The sequence below is a fragment of the Pygoscelis adeliae genome, unplaced genomic scaffold (genome assembly GCF_000699105.1).
Source record: "Pygoscelis adeliae isolate BGI_AS28 unplaced genomic scaffold, ASM69910v1 Scaffold182, whole genome shotgun sequence".
In the NCBI taxonomy this organism is placed as follows: domain Eukaryota; kingdom Metazoa; phylum Chordata; class Aves; order Sphenisciformes; family Spheniscidae; genus Pygoscelis; species Pygoscelis adeliae.
Genome location: NW_008824669.1, coordinates 96,859 through 116,168, shown reverse-complemented (window position 1 = coordinate 116,168; position 19,310 = coordinate 96,859). Strand labels below are relative to the sequence as shown.

The 19,310-nt window shown below is 48.6% G+C and overlaps 1 protein-coding gene across 4 annotated transcripts in view; it reads left to right on the top strand.

Annotated features, from left to right (window-relative positions):
• The window catches only part of CTIF (CBP80/20-dependent translation initiation factor), a 147,839-nt gene that overhangs the window by 95,524 nt on the left and 33,005 nt on the right, over positions 1-19,310 (top strand). For 3 of the 4 annotated variants that reach the window (XM_009322961.1, XM_009322960.1, XM_009322957.1), the window contains 2 exons: positions 10,395-10,836; positions 12,586-12,915. In XM_009322961.1, the coding sequence (XP_009321236.1) occupies positions 10,395-10,836; positions 12,586-12,915 (772 nt within the window). The remainder of the gene's footprint in view (positions 1-10,394; positions 10,837-12,585; positions 12,916-19,310) is intronic. The other variant, XM_009322959.1, reaches the window with a different exon arrangement.

The following is a 19,310-nucleotide window of genomic DNA, read 5'->3' as shown; positions in this document are numbered from 1 at the left end:
AGGTCGCTCAGAGCCCCGTCCGTCCTGACCTGGAATGTTTCCAAGGATGGGGCATCCACCACCTCTCTGGGCAACCTGTGCCAGTGCTTCACCACCCTCAGCGTAAAACATTTCTTCCTTCTCTCTAGTCTGATTCTACCTTTTTTAGTTTAAAGCCATTCCCCCTTGTCCTGTCACAACAGGCCCTGCTAAAAAGTCTGTCCCCATCTTTCTTCTAAGCCCCCTTTAAGCACTGATAGGCCACAATAAGGTCTCCCCGAAGCCTTCTCTTCTCCAGGCTGGACAACTCCAACTCTCTCAGCCTTTCTGCATAGGAGAGGTGTTCCATCCCCCTGACCATTTTTTGTGGCCCTCCACCCAGGGCACCTTGGTCATCTTGGTTGTATTGGTGTTGCTTTGGTAGCTGATGATGTCACTTATTTATTTTTAACCAACCTGGCAGGAAAGTCTTCATCGTGTGGGCAAGCATAGGGTGCTGTTGGGTCAGTCAGCTGTAGGAAGAGTCATGGGGAAGCAATGCAAGAGCTGACCCCAGGGAAGACAGCCAGAGGTGAAACAATGCTGCAGTGTTTTGTTGTCCATCAACCTCAAAGTGCTTTTTGGCAGAGGGCTGCTCTCAGCATCCCCCCTTTCCCCACGAGGAAACCAAGGCAGAAAGGAGGGAAGGGGCTGTGGTTGGACCTTCCCCCACCGCAGACCTCGCAGTGAACCCACGGCCACCAGGTCCTTGTATGTGTGAACCCCGTCACCCATGAGACTGTCCTTCAAGGCTGCTCTTTTAGTGTCATGTAGTGCAAAACACAATCGTCTACGTGATGCTATTTCAGCCGGCCAGAATTGAGGGAAGGAAATATAGCGGCAGGTTCCTCTGCACTAGGAAACCGATCTGTTATTGAAATGGCTTTCTCTTTGGTGGAGTGTTTCCGGCATGGCTCCTCAGTACTGGAAATGGGTTTATCCATCTACATGTTGTTTTCCAGCACGAGTTCATGGAGGTCTTGACAGCAGCTGGTTGCTGGAGTGAATATAAAGTGAAATAACTTGTTTCTTTCTCCTGCTTTCAATCCTCAAATATGAATGTGTCGTTGGTGGTGATCACTTGGAACGAGCACCAAGGGCTTTCTGCTGCCAGGTTGCTCTCCAGAGTTACCTGGCAACTGAACTGAGAGGTAAGGGCAAGCAGAGGTTGATGCTTTTGATGGGTAAAAAAAGGTTTTATGGCATCCTCTGTGTCACACGAGGTCTTTCCATGACACCTGGCCCATTTGGAGAAGCCCAGCAGCACTTCAATGGTGTGGCTGCACAGTTTGGGTGGTGACTTCCAGTTTTTGGCCATGGCAAGTAGCCACCCTCTCTGCAAGAGAGCATTTACCACCCACTCCTTCTCCCTGCAAGCCCAAGTTGGGGACGTTGGCCCCAAAGACCTGGGACGGAGCAACGTGCTGAAGCTCTGCAGGGCCTCCTGGCATGGTTAGTGTGTGAAGAAGTTGCCAGCTCGAGTTGTTTGGGCTCTTGTTGCAGAAACAATATTTCTGTCTGACCCCAGTTAGCAACTGATGTTTGCAAAATAAAGAAGTCAAGGCACTGGAAATACTTTCCATTCCCACTCTTGTCTCAGCCCAAAATATTAGTATTAAAAATATTGCATCTATTATATGCAGCTAATATCTCTGCTGGCACGTAAATCACCCAGGGATTTTTCATCTCCATATTAAAAAAAAAAAAAAGTTAACTACGCTCTATTTTTGGATATTTGTTAACTGTTTTGTTTCCATTTATTCCTACTAAAGCCACAGCAGTCTGTCTCCAAGGGACCATCTGTGGGAAAGAGAGTTCCTAGATTGATTTGGAAGGTGCCGGGGTCGTTAACAGGCATGAAGGCGCTGAGTATCTGCTCTTTCTCTGATAATGTCTTTATTTAGCGTGACAGCCTCCAGGGCATGAGTGGACAACAGGCTTCTTTATTTCATTTAAACTAACATCGCTCCATCCATTCCCAGCGTTGTGCAGATGCTATGGATCATCCCAATTTCCCGCTTAAAGCTGGGGGTGCTGGTCTCCGAGCAGCTACGGGACGCTGGAGCTGCAGAAGGTGACCCAGCTCTGTGCCTCCCCCTGAGCCACGTGTTCCCTTCCAAACTGATGAGTGGAAACTCATCCAAGAGAAAGCAAATTTTTGGAGTGGATCAGACCCTGGCACAGCTCAGCACATCCACGTGAGCATTAGGGGTAGCATGAGAGAGGAGGCAGGAATGGGGTCAAGAGGAGACAACTCTTCTTTTGACAGTGGGACAGACTTAGGCAAACATTTGGGAAGCTGCTTAGGATTGTCATTGGGTTGCAATAAGTCGATGTCCAGATGGATCCTAGCTCCCAAAGCTCTACGCTAAATGCTATAGCGCGCTGCATCATTTTTAAAGAAGTGTATTTAACGTGTTTGATAAAGGCTCCTGGCACACACATAAGTCCAGAGCATCTCTGCTCCTTGAGTTGGTGTTTTACCAGATCCCCGTGTCGGAAGTAATTGCTTGCCGTGGACTTTGGGTCAGCTCATGTGTCTGGACAGCTGTTAGGAGATCCTGTCAAATCTTGCCTTAACTCCTACAGGAAAGACATTTATTTCTTCACTAGAAAGCACTGGTATAAATAGGAGATGGAAAAAACCTAGGATGTCTCCTTGCTTGCAGGTCAAAGAGTCACAGAGGTCTAAAGGAAGACAGCTGAACAAAAAGGCAGCAGGTGGGGGCTCGTACGTACTATTTAGGTTGTGTCTTGAGGGACAGGACCATGGAGGGATGGTGGTGGGCTGTGTCTGTGCATCTTGGCACGGGTTTAAAGCTTATATCTCTTGGAGGATTATCGGATCTTGGGATAACTGATCAGCCTTGGTGTATTTTTAAAGGAGGCAGCCTGGAGTCTGCGATATAAGCTCTTTTATTGCATAGTAGTAAAAGATGAATCTATATTCATTCAAGTCACATTCTTACCAGTAGTCCAGGATCCGTGTGTATTTGCGCTCAGCAGATTTTTGGAAAACGTCGTGTGCCGTGGTTGTGTCTTTCAGGTTTAAACTATTTCAACTAAACTGGATTCAGTTCCTTGTCCCTGTATTTTCCTATGGTTTTCATGTAATTTTTTCAGACATGTTTACAATACGCTAAGAATCCAAAAACATAATTCCAAGCAATGTAGTTTATGAAGAGAACCATTTCCAAGCAATTTCTACATGAAATCACTGCAGTGATTTCTACACCAGTCTGGGCAGTCAGCCTTGAAGTCCAGGGGGTGTCTTCCTAGCTGGTTGCCCGCCCTGTGCAACAAGGGCCTCCATCTGGACATCCCTAATGATTTGTGGGAGATCCAGCAAAGCATTTGAAGAGCTGTTTTGGAGCTATCTCGCATGCCATCTGTACTTGGGATGTCTTTCCCAAGCTGGTGTTGCAAAACAGCTACTTAAATTCCTCCTGAAGATTCATTTCCATGAAGCTTAGAAGAAAATAGCTGACTCAGGCAGCCTGTGCGGCCAAGCATTGCAGCATGTGAGGACTTTCATTGGACTTCAGCAGCAGACAAGTTTGCTCTTCAATGCGTTGCTGAGTCTGCTCCGATGGACTTTGTGCCGTGTCGTTTCAGCCCAGCAGGGCTGTCTCTGCTCCTGCAGCACAGCCTGCAGACTGGGCACTCATCTGGTGGTCCTGTGAGTGGGGTGTCCATCACTGTGGTGGGAGAAGTAGTGGACACCGATGGTGTGAAGCGATGCTGCAGGAAGGCACAGGGAGAAATCAGGTCCGTTTGTGTGTTTGGAAAGGCCAAATCAGTCAGCATCCCATAGCAGAAGATAGTGCATCCCATGATGAACCGTGCTTTGTGTCAACCCTACACCCATTTTTTGGATGCATTATTGCATGAGCACCTTGGGTGTCTCTGTCTTTCAGTCACAGAATCACAGAATGGTTTGGGTTGGAAGGGACCTCTCAAGGCCATCTAGTCCAACCCCCCTGCCGTGGGCAGGGACATCTTCAAAGAGATCAGGTCGCCCAGAGCCCCGTCCAGCCTGACCTGGAATGTTTCCAGGGATGGGGCATCCACCACCCCTCTGGGCAACCTGTGCCAGTGTTTCACCACCCTCGTCATAAAAATCAATGCTACCAAGTTGGTTTATAGTGAGTCTAGTTGTGTTGTAAAGGCCAAACGAAATCATCTTTAGCAAACAAAGACAGACGTCCTTGACAGATGTCCAGGCCCAAGGGAGGGTTGTCAGCAGCAGATGTACCCCAAGACCAAGGTGGTGACCAGAGGACTTTTTCCCAGGTAGGCAGCTCATCTGAAGGTTTCATAATGCTTTTCCCAGCAGCCAGATGCTGTGAGCCTCATCAAAAACATCTCTACCCTCACAGGGTTGTTTTTGTTGGCTGTGCTTGTCTTCTGGAGTTCATTGTATGTTTTCAAGGATGCGTACGTGTAAGACCTAAAGCACGCATCATGTCTCAACTGTTTGAAGATGATCTGAGATCCTGATCACCACCGTTTTGACAGGTGGATTTTCTACGCTTCCAAAATGCCATGCCCATCCAGACACATGGGCTGGGTCTATTGATCGGGGTAGACTTTAACCCTAGTGACAGAAAGGCATAAAAGAAATGTGAATAATTTCACTTTTGTTTTCAGGAGTGAACATGACATCTTGTTCCCTTCTCATCTGAGAAAAATGCAAACAAAAATTAAACTGGAGCCAAGCGAAACCAGTTAGAGAGAGAAAGCCAAAGGGAAAACACATACAGAAGTCCTGTGTTCTTCATCCTTGGAGCTGGTGGTTGTTGCTTTCTGTGGGGTTTTGAGGTTTTTGATTAAATTGTGTGGAACCGTCAAGCTTATTTGAGTGTTTCCCATTCTCAATCATAGTGAGGATAGAAAATGGCCATGGCTGGACTGTGATGCTCCCTGCACCAAAGCAACTCTGAGTTATCATTATGCACACACGTAAAACATCACAGTGCCTTTGGAGGTAGGCTTGGTGAAGAATACTTTTGGGGGAAGTCAGGCCTCTAGAATAGAAATTCCTCCTCATTATATTAATAGCAATATTCCCATTGACCTCCCAGTGCAGAATTAGACCTCCAGGACCAGTTTTAGATGCTGTAAAATTCCACCAGCTCCTAACTGGGATCCTTCAGGCCTTCCAGTTTGGACCACGACGTCCCTTAGGTGTCCAAAGCCAGTGCCAATGGCGAACCCCTCCAGCAGTGCCTGCTCAGGGGTGCCAGTCCGGTTATTTGGGGAGCTGCATCCCCTACTCATGGGATCCAAGACTGCCACGTAATCTGCACGGCTGCTGGGGGCAGAGGGGAGGATGTGCTGGTGGAACGCGGTGGTGGGATGCAGAGGAGCTGGCAGGGCTAGCGGGGTACCTCTCTCCAAGCCATGCCATCATCGACTGCGTCCCTGGCCAGGGTTGGGGTTGCCGTCAGGTTTCGTGGTGCGTGAAATGCTTAGTTCAGAAAGCCTGAGCCTAGAGACATTGATTTGTTCAGGGGATGTTTCAGGGGACTCTGCTTCTTCCTGCCCTTTCCCTTTTCAGGGCAGCTAGCTAGTACAGCCGTGAAGAACCCAGTTGCTATCAGTCTCTGTGCATTTAAATCTTTCAGTGGTGTCTCTAAGAGCTTTATTTAATTTCCCTCCCTCAATGGAAAATTACTGTGGGGTTTTCAAAAAGAAGGTGGGAGAGAGGTGGCCCTTCGTCCCATAGAGCCAGCCCCACTAGTCCTCCATTTGCAGGTACAGTTGCTGCGTGCCTCGGGGATGCTCTACTCTTCTGGCGTTGGGGGGTGCCACGGATAAGTGGGACCTGGGATCCTCATAGGAGTGGAAGGTCCCACAGAGTCCATTTCTGCAGCAGATCGTAATCTATCCCTTATAGCGGCAATTGCTAATTAATTGCAGGCATGTTAATAGCAAAGTTGATCATGAGATGCTCCCAAGACTTAGCGCCATATTCCTGGGCCTGATCCTGGCACAAAGGTGAGATCCTGCCTGGGCAGAAGAAAGGGTGGAGAGAAACTTTCTGTCTGCAGAATGCAGTGAGGAATGTTTCCATTCACCAGAAGGATGAAGGGGAAGCAGAAGGTTTGACCTTGGCCATGGCACCGCTCTTTGTTCTCAACTTCTTGCCTGAGTGGCTGCAAGTCCGTGGCCCTGGCTGTGCCCACCAGGTATCAGGCTCTGCATGAAAGCAGGACAAAACCAGCATCCCTCCTCTGTGAGGAGCTTAGCGTGCCCAGGAGGGTTTGTCCCATGGGAGAGTTGCCTGGGATTGAGGGCAAGCGTGATGTCCAGGCAGGTTCTTCGAAGGCAAGATCCAGGATGTCCAAAGCATCCAGTCCCTGAGCCCACGGACGGGATCTCAGTCCGTTCGGGATGCTCTGCACCGCAGGTTAAATGTCTTGAGTGCCATTGGAGCTGTAGCTCCTTACCTCTCAGTATTTGCAGGAATTGCCTGACCAAATCTCCGTGCAACCACCAGGAGAATGTAACCCCGCGTTGTCCTCCGGCTCTCCACATGCCAGACAAATGGTGGGGGCTCTCGGAGGACTTGTCTCGCTCGGGGGGATATGAGCAGGGCTGACGGGACGGAGCAACTGTGTTTTAGACCACAGCTGTCCACGTGTCTGGAGTTATTTTCCCCGGCCTTGTGCCTTCCAGCCCCTTTCCTTGGGAGCAAACGATGTAGTAAAAACTTGCAGGAATCCCGTATTTCTGAGCACGTAGGCTGGTAATCACCGAGACAGCTGAAGCCTTAGATTTGTTTGCGTAGGCTCCTCTGACAGAGCAGACATTTGTCAGATCTAAATTCTGTTGAAAGGTATCTCATTTAGTTAATTAAATAAAAAAATCAGTGGAGAAATGATAGCACAAGCGATACCATCCTATTTCCAGCTTGGCAACCCTGACTCTCTCCCTTTGGGTTTTAGTTCTTCTGCAGTTTCTTTGTAACTCTCAACGTCTCTTTAAGGCTCCACGTTGACTGATGGCCAAACCCCTGGTCCCACTGAAGTCAGGGGGAGTTTTGAGCTGAATCAGAATGTGGCCTTTGAAGTGAAAAGAGTTATTTAACATTAAACAGAGGCAAGAAGTAAGAGAGCGGTGTGCTCTCTAGGTACTTTTTCTTGTAGCTGAAGCCGGATTCCCCGCAAGGCACCATGTCCTTACAGCAAAGGATGAGCAGAGAGGGACAGAAGAAAGATTTCCCAGTAGCTGCAGCATTTTTCTGGGGTGAATTCTTCCTTTGCTCGGAGATGTTGCTGTGGGATTCAAGCTTCAGCTGTTCCTCCCTTCGGCATGGCAAGCCTAAAACGCTGGGCTGGGAGGTGCCTTTGGGTTCCTACATGGTCTGGTTCCCTAAGCTTGGCAGGTCACCCCAGGCCACCATCTCGGCTCTCCTGCTCTCGAGCACGCACGAGGTTGTGTTCCATCAACTCAACCCCCAGCGGATGCATGTGGTGGGGTGCCCTTGTCCCCATCTTGCCCCTTCCTGGGGCTCTCTATGTCCCCGGCACCTTGGTCACACCTGAGACCAAGGATGGGTCATCCCAACCTCCCGGGCTTTGCGATGCTGTGCAGTCAAAAAAGTTTTAAGATCTGGGCCCCGTTCTCCCTGCTTTGGCTCTTCTTTGCTGCAGAGTCCTATTTCTTCTTGGCTTTTCTTCTTCGCTGGGGTGTTGGGAAGATAAAAGCACACAACGAGTCTCTGCCTGAACGCTGGATTATCGTCTAGACCCCTGCCTGCTGCCAAGTCACGGACATTGCTTCTTGTTTGCCATTCTCCTTCCTTTGCCTTTTATTTCTTGCAAATTTTTTTTCCTAACTTGTTTAACTCTGGTGTTTTCCGTCCTGTGGTCAGTGACTGCAGAGCTTCGGTTTGTGTTTGCTCTGCTCCTTGCCATGGGGATATTGCTTTTTAGCTGTCCTGTACGGGGACGGAGCTGCCTGTCCTCTCCCTGTCCTATTCCAAAAGCCCCAAACCGAACCATCTTGCACATTCCACACTGGCTTAAGTGGTTTTTTGTAATCTTAAACCTTTTTTTTTTTTTCTTTCACAGCCCTTAAACAGAAACGGTTTGGTTTATAATATCGTTATGTCTTTAGGGAAAAAAAAATGTCCCTGCACGCATTTCTTGCAGGAATTTACAGCAGAGGTTGGTTCCCAGCTCATTTCCAGGCGTTTTGCCTTACCTCTGCTTAAATTAAAGCTGTGTCTGAGTGCAACTTTTGTCATTTCTGTGCAATATTTGCAGCTTAAATACAGTAGCAGCCTGTCTGGCTAATGACCCAGGAATAAAAGTGCACCCAAACAGTTAAACTCAGATGTCTGAGGCAAGAGAAGAGCAAAACCACAGAAAGCAAACGCTGAATTATATCAGCAAAACTCTTGCACGCTTAAGCATGTGAGGGCTCAGTACTAGATAAGGGTCTTAACTAACTTTTATTTTGACATTCCCCTTTTAATAAGCGTTGCTCTTTACAAAGCGGTTTATGTGATTGCGTTACTGAGAGGAAACAAAGAAATGCCAGGAAAACTTGATGTGGAGAATCTGTACTCATAAAATGCTTGTAAGCTCCAGCAAACAGGAAAGCTTTCCCCAGGTCCTTCTTTTTTTTTTTTTTTTTAAATTCCCTGCCATTCAGCTTGCAAAAAAAAAAAGAAAAACCACCACGCTGAATATCTCCGAAAACCAGATCCGGTGGTCTGAGACTAAACACAAATTCCTTCCACTGCCACCACGAACAAGCCTCTTCGTCCTGCATTCGTCAAACATGAGCCCTCGCTCTTTATGGTTAAGAGCCAGTTGGCCTCGGAAAATAGGTTTTAACTCCTGGGGATGCCAAGGAATACAGATTTGATGGGCAGATGGCTTTGGCAGGCAGGGTTGGAGACTGTTTAGCCGCTGACCATTGAAATGTATTTGTGAATGGCCGCTTCCTTCATCCGAGCGCCCTTAGCCGAGCGGTGCGGATGATGAAAATAAAATTAATTGCTATGCGACGGGTTTTAAATAAACGCTGGTATTTATCCGAACGGGGGCGGGGGCTTGGGGTAAGGGATAAGGCGAGCAGGGGGATTATAACAGCTACAAAACCAGTACAGATGCAGACCAGTTTGGTCACCGCAGCGCTCACAATTGTTTCCCTGTTTCGGGGGACGATGCTGGGGAGATGTCCCTTGCGAGCCTCCAACACTGCTCCCAGCAGCCTTGTAAGGAGCTGAGCATTAAAGCATCCCGTGTGCTCTCAGAGCCAATACCAAGCGTTAAAAAGGCAGCGGGCAGGCAGGGAGCTGCTGTCGTGCTTAGGACTAACTCTGCAGAGTCCCAGGCGAAGGCAGCCGACGCCAGGACCGTCTCCATCTTAATTGCATCCTTGATGATGGCATGCCGGCTCAGCCTTCTCCACTGGGGAGGGCCATGCTGCAGCTCGTGCGGAAATCTGAAATGTCCAAGGCTGCCAAAGCGTTTCTTCTGTTCAACCATTGATTTTTTGAGGACCTGCCGTCTCGGCTACCAGTTACGGCCAGCACACAGGGGCTTGCTTACCCCTTCTGAGCCGCTGTAGTCTCTCGAGCAAACCATTTGCAGGCAATTCCTCCTCTTTGTGCCTGTTGAATTTCCATGTTATCCGTTTGGAGCCATATGTACCCAGCCTGCTATCCGGAGGTAATGGTCCTGGCTCCCCGCGCTGCCAGAGCCACGCGTGGTCCTCAGCTTCTTCATCCACACATGCGTCCTCTCCCGGCATAGCAACGATGAAGGACATGCATAAAGAAAGGCCAAACAAAACCGTTTGGTGTGGGCACCTCTTTTACTCGGTAATTCGCTTTTTAGCTTTTTTTGCTCTCTTAGAAATTCCCGATACGCTTAAAATTATGCAAACCAATGCCATGTTGGTACAGCAGAGGTGGCAAGCAAGAGGAGCAAGTGGTGCTGTAGGCCAGGCTTATCAGGAGCTCCTTAGGTCTTCAGAAAAAAAAAAATCTCCTGATATTTCTTGCCTGCCTGCCTGACTTCCCGCTGCTGAGCTGGGACTAACCAGGTCTTCCCTGGTTTAGTGTGGAAGTAGCGTAGAAAACACAGAAACCTGGGATTTTCCTGGGAACCAAAATCATGTTATCTAACTGTTCATGAAAACTTTCAGCTGAAACGTGCCTGTTATCGAAAGAGATTTAGAGGCATGAGTTGGTACGAGGTTGTGTTAGATGCCAAGAAATTGGCTCCCCTTTTGTGGTGGGGAGACCCACAGAGTCCACCTGCCAAGGGCCAGGGTGTTTGGTGGGACAGAAGATGTGTTGACCAAACAGGACCATGCAGGAAAGGATGTACTAACGACTTCCTTTGACTTTCCAGGCGACAGCAGAGACTTCCCGGTGGGAACAAGTCTCAGCAGCACGCAGATCATCAGCAAGGTGGCACCAAACACAACAGGGACCACCAGAAACTCTACCAAGGAGGCCAGGCCCCTCACTCCTCAGGCAGGACAGGCCACCACGGCTACAGCCAGAACCGGAGATGGCACCACAACCAGAAGCACTCGCCCAACGACAAAGAAACACACAGAAACGCCAAAGAGACTGAGAATTTGAAAATCGAGGACACCTCCATCTGCACAGTGCATATTCCCGTGGAGACGCACCGGGGCCCAGAGGCTGTGGAGAAGCAGTCTCAGCAGTACATCCAGGAGTTGGAGACCAAGCGGAAAGACAGTATTCACGAGCGCATTGGGGAAAGACCCAAGATCAATTTGCTTCAGTCTTCCAAAGACAGGCTGCGGAGGAGACTAAAAGAAAAGGTACTACTTCTTAGGGGAACGTTGAGTTTCCCTTTTTCCAAAAGTCTGGCTGTTGGCCATTCTCCTTACAAAGGGTGGGTTGGGCTCGAGGGACCTTTCCATGAATGCACCCAATTTATCTTAATCTCCCAGTGTCAACACTTCTCTCGAAGTGTCTTCGTGCTTCTTCAGGAGGCCTTTTATTGACACAATGCTCGCCTCCTTGGTTGAGGTTGCTACCAGCGTGTGTTCTCCAAGAATGACCGGGAACTCTCCCCCTACCCACGCAAAGGCCCTCGGAGAAGGCTGGTGCACGCGTGAGCTGCAACGCGGGTGCTCCTTTCCCGGGTGCTGATCCCAACTGACTGCCTCCTGGTCTGCAGAGCTCATCGGCTTTGCAAAGAGGTCTAAAAAAGGCAATTTGTCTCCACAATTACAGACCTTTGACTTCTGAGTGCTGAATAGTTGGAGTCAGCTACTTAAAAGTTGATATCCATTTATCTCAGCAATGAATTGAAACGCCCTTATCTTTCCCCCTTCCTTCCAACAACCCAACAATAACAAAACTATTGCATGCAAGTGACGGAGGAGAAATCCTTTTTGGAAACAATATTCAGCCTCAGATTTCTGAGGAATTCGGAGATGATATCTTCATTTGCCCCCTGTGAAACTCAGATTCTTTCTCTTGAGATTCTTTTGTCGGACTGGAAAATGAGTCCGTGGGGGTATCTCCAATGAGATTTCCAAAATGTGTAGCAAAAATAACCTGAACATATACAATTCCATGGGAGCGCATGTTGGAAATGTATACCTTTGAATGCATGTGCATTTACTATTTATGTATGTGGCAAGAGGGGGACGAAGAGATTTTGTTAGTTATTTTTATGTTCTTTAAAGCAATGGGAGTATAGCAGAGACTTTCAGAGTATTCATTTTAATGCTCTCTCTGCGAATTTATAGTCTTATAAGACATCACATAAGCACCCACTCCTGGGTGGATGTAGTCAACACAACTGGTCTCCTGATGGGAGTTTTGGACAACTCCAACTGCTGGTTGGCGTTGGGGTTGTCCAAACAATTGCTACAGGTTTGTATTGTGTAGCACATTTCCAGATTGAAGTAGAGGAGGAGAAGGGGGCAGACCATAGCAAGCAGGATGCATGCCTTACTCTGGGGGAAAGGAACAAACGCATAATTAAATGTTGAAAAGAAGCAATAAATTCTGTGGTAATGATGTGAAGTGAAAAGTGTAACAGCGAAGAGATGGAAAAGTTAAGAGTTTTTCTAATGCCGGGATCATGTGACATCTTTGAGCTCAATTTAGATCATTAAATATATATATTAAAAAGTAGATATTTCTGTAGGATTGTTATCTGAGCATTTTGCAAACATCAGTGCACTTTCAAAATAGAGGCAAAAAAATGTCCATTATCACCATGTTGTAGACACCCCCAGAAACCTGCTCAAGATGCCGAAGGCAGTCAGGGGTGGTCAGACCTTGGTATCCCAGCTCAGGACCCTTGGGCGCATCTTCTCCCTGAGCCTAGGGGCTGGACTCTGGGATTGAGTGCTATGGGAAGTGGGGAAGGAGAACGTTTCTGGGGAAGGACTCCTTCACTTGTGGTTTTCAATGCTGAGATGAGACCATTGTGCCTCTAAAAGATGCTTTGCTTTTTCTGTGTCTGTTTGTATGTCTCCTCAATCCCCTTCCCCCTTCGCTGTTTGTGGAAGGACAAGGGCTGATATGTCTGTTTTTTCCTTGTGTAACAGACGCCTTGTCTTTCCCTTTTCACGGACCAGGACGAAGTCACGGTGGAAACCACCAATCCCGAAAAGAACAAAATGGACAAATTAATTGAAATCCTCAACAGCATGAGGAACAACAGCAGCGACGTTGACTCCAAGCTCACCACCTTCATGGAGGAGGCCCAGAATTCTACCAACTCTGAGGAGATGCTGGGGGAGATAGTCAAGACCATCTACCAGAAAGCGGTGACGGATCGCAGCTTTGCTTCCACAGCAGCCAAGCTCTGTGACAAAATGGCGCTCTTCATGGTGGAAGGAACCAAATTCCGGAGTCTGCTCCTCAACATGTTGCAGGTAACGAGATAAAATTAGTTGGTTAGATGTCTGCAGCTTCACCCCGCCTGATCTTACCATGCATTTGGACAGGAGCTGAGCTGTTACCAAGTTCCTTTTGAAGCCAGTTGATGAGAGGAGAACAGAAGTGTACCTGCGATTTTGTCTGTGCACATCTTTAATGGTTACCATAGATAACATGGCACTGAGGGCATTGTCAATTGGCTCTTCATTCCCATTTAATGAGCTGTACGTGGAATTATGGTATCTGACACCAGGGCCCATCTGTGAAATGAGTGGGTTGCTTGTGGCAGCCTCCCCGTGGCATGAGGAGAAGTGAACTTGGAGGGTCTTACAGTGGAGGGTCTGTGCTGCTCTTTTTGGCTGAAGTCCATCTCAGCACCAGAGATACCAAGTTAAGTCATGGTCCCTGCGTAGGCTGTTGGTTGCATCACCTGACTGAAGGGCTCGCTCCTGGTTTCTGATTGCAACCCAGGCAGAAATAATTTGTGTGTGTGCTAATTATTCTGAGTGACTTGTTTATTGGTATACGAAGTACTGGTTGATTGTTCTGCTCCAAAACCATCAGTGACAGCAAAGTTGGGGGGAAGGAAAAGGCAGTGACTCACATAACTGGTCCATGATAATGGTGTACGATGGGGAAACAGGACTGTCCTCACCTGCCCGCGATCTGCTGGGGGGGAGCATGTTTTACTGTACCGCCACCATGCAAGGGGGGGTTGCTGTCTGGGGAGGGTGTCACATGGACCTCCGTCTTTCTGCCTCTTTGGAGACAGGACGTGTAGAGCTGAAACCATGAATTTCCATCCATTTAATTTGCATTTCCATTTGGCCATTCCCTCACGTGTCATCTGCAGCACGTACAAAGCTCTTGTTTTGTCTCTCTGTTCTCGGCACGTGTTCGGTGCCCAGCATCGCTCCAGTTTTTGGCACATCTGCTTGACCTTCTTGCTCTTGCCAGACCTCTCCCTTGGATGCTGTGCCTTGTCTGGGCCAAGTCGCCTTTTGGGCCAGCCACACGTGGTTGTTACCCATGCTTCTGGTCCTGCGGTGGAGGAAGTCTTGCGATGAGATTGTTGTTTCTTCCTGCTCTCCGAATACCTTCTCATGTCTGTTCAGCGGGCAAAGGGCTGCCACTCACATTTGCAGGGATGGGAGAGAAGAAGCTGTCTTCTTCTGCCACCTCCACCAACGTCGCTGTCTGTGGGCAGCAGCATCCAGAATAGCAGTGCTCGCTGGGAATATTGGGAATTGGGTTTGGTTTTTTTCCACTCCCCCCCCAAGAAAATGGCAATTGATTGAAATGGAAACTTGGCCTAGAAATACATATTTTCAGGAAAATGTTTCTGGCAATGGATTTTCGTATGAAAATGAGAGGGAAGGGGATAGCCAGTAGTCTGGTAGGCTTGGATATCTACCAGATTCAGGGCTTTTAGGTTTGCTGTGTGAGCAATCAGCCTTTCACCTTGGGCAGGTCTTTCCATCTCCCTCTGCTTCAGCTCCACGTGATGCCATAGCAGGGCGATGTCCACGTGCCAGGACCACATGCAGAGGTGTGCAGGCTGATGGAGCAGGAAGCTGGAGAAAACCAGGGTGTAGCTGTAATGTCAGAGCCAGGTTTAGAAAGCCCACCTGGATCTGGCCTAGCCTAGGTCCAAGGAGATATAATCCCAACCAAGATCAGAGCTTTGTGCCGGCAGGTTGTGCGCAGGCAGGGCAAACCCCCCGAGGATGGCTGGGAGGAGATACCTGCCCGGAGAGGTGTTGGAAACGGCAGAGCAGACCTGAGAACCAGTCTGTCCTTGTGGTGTTCCGGCTTTTTTTGCCATTGAAACAGCCAGGAGCTGCTCAGCGAGCGGATACAGCAGCTGCGCTGGGCTGAATCCATGTGGTTTTTCCATCCTGGATAATGATGGGGAAAGCACGGGAAATGGGTATAAGGAGCAAAATAAAATAATGAAAATCAATATTTAACATAAACTAAGATAATTCTGCAAAGTCACTGATGTGGTTTTGCTTTTCTCATTGCCCTGGGTGCGTATCAAACCTAGCATCTCTCCCTGTGCCCACTCCTTCTCTGCTCTCCCCCACAAAGCCCTTGGGCACAACACATATCTGCCCATCGTGTGTACCAGGCAGTGATTTTTTTCCTGATTGATTTATTTCCAAAGCAATTATAAAGCAGGAGGAGACAAACTGCGGTCAACATCAGTCCCAGATTTAGCAGCAAAGGGCTGTAAGGGCCTCTAACCCAACCGAGCATCCCACTCCTCCCATGCCAGGTCGCTCTTACGTCTTCCTCCATTTGGCTGAGCAATGCTAAGAAATCCAAAATAAAGTCCAGGAGCGATGGCCAGGGAGCAGCAGGGTGTTACCCAAAAAATGAGGATGATGGCAGTGCTTCTGGGTTAGGGAGGAGTCTTCCAACTTGCTTTCTTCTCTTGGCCCAACACTGCCACCCCTACCAACAGACCCAGTGGACTGATATATACTACAATGTCATCTGCAATAATAACTGGCTTCATATTCAGCTCTTCATAGCATGGATGTCGGATAAATAATATATCTCATATCTCCAGAGAGTTGCAAGGTGCTTCCCAGGAACATGTAGCCTGTCTCGGCGTGAAGGGCACATGATGTCCGTTGTGGAAGGCTGGGAAGAAATGAAATGTAAAGGGTGAGCAGGGTGTGCGGGTGACTGATTTCATGTGCAAGAGCATAGAAAAATAGGCAAAAGGGATTTGCTCAGCCCCAAACTGCACATCTTTTAAAAACGTCTTGATGGGGCAAAAGGTGACAGATCACTACAGGTCAAAAGCAAAGTGCTATGTGAAATTAAATAATGTAATATTTCCTTTCTGATAGTAAAGGATTTTGACTTTCTCCAAGCACAGGAGTTTTTTCTAACCAAAATCATTGGATGCATTCGCATGATTCATGAAATACTTTGGTCAGCCTGAAACTGGGATTTTTTGTGATGCATTTAGGCTTGATAGCCCTGGCTGGAGACAGACCCAGGTATGAAGCACAAAAGACTTGTTGCAGCCGCCTTGATGTGAAATAAAGGGGTTGATGGTATTGATATATGACATATTATCAATATCAATATGATATGTTGATATATGGTTGATGATATAACATTACCCAGCTCCAGTCCTGGCCCCTCCACCATCAGATATTTTCCATCAGCCATTTCTAGATAATTTACCATTAATTAAAAAAAAAAAAACAAACCTTTACTAAAATGCTTGCTCCAGAGCTGGATTTATGTCTCTCTAACACCTTTCAGACTAATCTGATCTCCGGATGTAAGGAGCTCGGCTCGCCGGGCGCTGGCGAGCTGGGGAATTACTCTGCCGGGGTGTGATAAATCGGGATCAATGTGATCCCCCCTCAGTGCTGCTGGCGCCTGGGGCCGGCTCGCTCGCCCCCCCCCATCTGCTCCCGGCAGATGCTCCTGTTTTGTAGAGACTTGTTTGTCCCTTTCTCTTGGGACTGCGATGGCAACAGCTCAGCCCCACCGGAGGATCTCATAAATTAGTGCGTTAACCCGTTGAGCCACCCTAAGCAGGATCCCAGTACCTATAGACAGCATCCCTATACGCCGCTGGACCTTAAAGCAAGCAGCAAGGCGTTTTCCCGCAGAGCAGGCAATAAACTGAATAAACTGCCTTTTTAACCTGGCTCCTCTTATATTTTCAGCTGTTGACAAGGTGCTTGTGCTCGGGGACTGCACATGTTCGCGGCTTATCTCAGGGGACTTGTTTCGATCCCAAAACAGATGCCAGCGCCGCGGCATGGGAATACTGTCATGTCATCCCCCTCCCTGCAGGCAGCTCCTCTAAAGAGCATCCCCCCCGGCCGGCGTTGCACCATTTCAGGCTCTAAGGGGATCTATCGGGAAAACTCTGGTTTGAATTTATCCCTCCCTCTGTGTTTTGGTCCCAAATCTTGGCTGCGTCTTGAATTTGGGTGCTTGCGAACCTTTCGGGATGCTGAAGGGAGATGCGGAAAGGGGACTCATAGGGTGGGCAGCTGGTCAAGCTCAGGGAGATGCTGCCATGTGGGGGCTCAGCACTGAGGGGGGTCATTTGGGTTTGATTTTCTCCTCATTGAGCTTGGGTTGGTGTTTGGTACAAGAAGCGATTTTGGGCTGCGCAAGCCCCTTGGGATGGACCTGGCCGAATTGGGCCCAGGGAGCTTGGGTGGATGGGGGCATGCAAGAACATCTTGGTGGATGCATGTATGGTTTCTTCACCCCTCTAGAAATACCTTCTTAATTAATAAATTGAAAGTAGGGTCTCCGGCGAGAGGTTTTTGCTTGTCATGGTTTCACTCACTGGCTTGTACTGGCTGCACTGCTTTTCTTCTTCAGCGGGGGGGGTGTTAAGCAATGTGCCACAAACCCTTCACATGTAACATAAGTTGGAGTATTCCTCTGTTGAAATGGCCGTGCTCTTTATAGCAGAGCTGTGTCTGCATCTGAGCTATGCAGAGCCAAGTGTATTATTAGAGTGGACATCACTGGGGCTGTAATTGTACACTGCTCCCCTTAGCAACCGCGGCCAACAACACATCAAACAGAAGGCTGATACCTTCTTTTAATAAAAAAAAAAAAAAAAAACCCCACCAAAAAAAAAAAAAAACACCAAAAAAAACTCACCACGAAGTACACATCTCGACACAGAGCAGCAGAGCCCGCTGCAGAGCGCGCGCCGGCCGCCAGCCAGAGCCAGCGCCTGCTTACGTCCCTGCCGTTGGAAATGCCGTGGTGCCGGTGGAGAAGGGCTATTTCTGTTGCACACCCTACTGCATACCCTCTGGTTGCGTACCCCGTTGGATACCCGGTTGGATACCCTATGGCATACCCTATTGCATCCCCTAATGCATACCCTATTGGATACTCTACGGCATACTCTATTGCATCCCTTAATGTATACCATAATGTACACCAAATTGTATACCCTAGCGCACACCCTAATGCACACCCTGTTGCACACCCTAATGCACACCCTAGTGCACATCCTAATGCATACCCAATGGCATACCCCGTTGCACACCCCATCGCATACCCACGCAGGGTTTCTTCGTCACCTTAGTTTAACCTCTAGATGCCCCAGGGATGGCCCTTTCTTGGTTCGGTGCTGTGCTTCGCTCTGGTCGTGGAAACTGGGGTCGAATCCCGTGGGTTTTGGCAGAGGTCGCGCTTGGGTTTCAGTGGACTCCGCTGGGTTTGAGATGGTCGGTGCGACTGCTTCTGGAGGGGTCAACCAAGATGGTCGGCATAAATGCTCTTAAAACGAAACCTCCTGTTGTCAGCCCAGGCGGAGGATGGAAGAGGCAAATTTGGGTTGGAACCCTTCCTGGGATGTAGATACGGGACGAGAGGAAATGGCCTCAAGTTGCGCCAGGGGAGGTTTAGACTGGACACGAGGAAAAATTTCTTTACTGAAAGAGCTGGTTAAACATTGGAAGAAGCTGCCCAGGGAAGTGGTTGAGTCCCCATCCCTGGAAGTATTTAAAAGATGTGTAGAAGATGTGGCACTTAGGGACATGGTTTAGTGGGCATGGTGGTGTTGGGTTGACGGTTGGACTCGATGATCTTAGAGGTCTTCTCCAACCTTAATGATTCTATGATTCTATGTTGCGGCACTGGAGAATCAATTGGGGTGCAAAGGGAAGTGTTTACCATGCTGAGCATGAGGATTTGGGAGGAATGAGCTGAAATCCCTCCTTTCCCGTAGGCTTCCTCGTCATTTGAGCAAACGACTTAACCACCCAGTGATAGCAGCCCTTTCTGCATCGTAGGGGTTGTGAGGATAAAGACACCGAGGGGATGCTGTGAGAACTGGGACATGGAAGTAATACACATGGTTAATGCTGAAAGGCAGATTTTTTCCCCCCCTTAACATGATGAAGGTCTGGGTCTTCAGTGGGGAACGGTTTGTGGTTTGACAGAGGTAGAAGCAGGAGGATCCGAGCACGGCTGGAGAGCGTCTGACCTGTACACCATGTCCAGCATTGACTGTAAAACCCATTGGCCCTCTTTCCGTGGCTGTTCTTAATTTAATTTAATTACAGATGGTCCAGTTCATGCACAGAAAACACAGTGGTACCACTTGTCTTGGGAAAGGCATTGCCCGGGGGACATCAGAGAGGTTGCTTCACTGAAAGATGGGGGGAAAAAAGGTCCCAAGGTCCCTGGGGCAAACCCTAAAGCCATAAGTCTCGAGTGCCACAGCAGTGAGGGTTTGCGCGCTCAGCTCCATGCGGCAGCACCACATCCATCTCGTTGATCTGTGCATGAGCCCAGCATCACTGCCTTTGGTTTCTCTCCCAGAAGAGTTTGATGAGCTCTTCCCAAGGTGAGGTGGTGATCCAATGGGGAAAGCCTC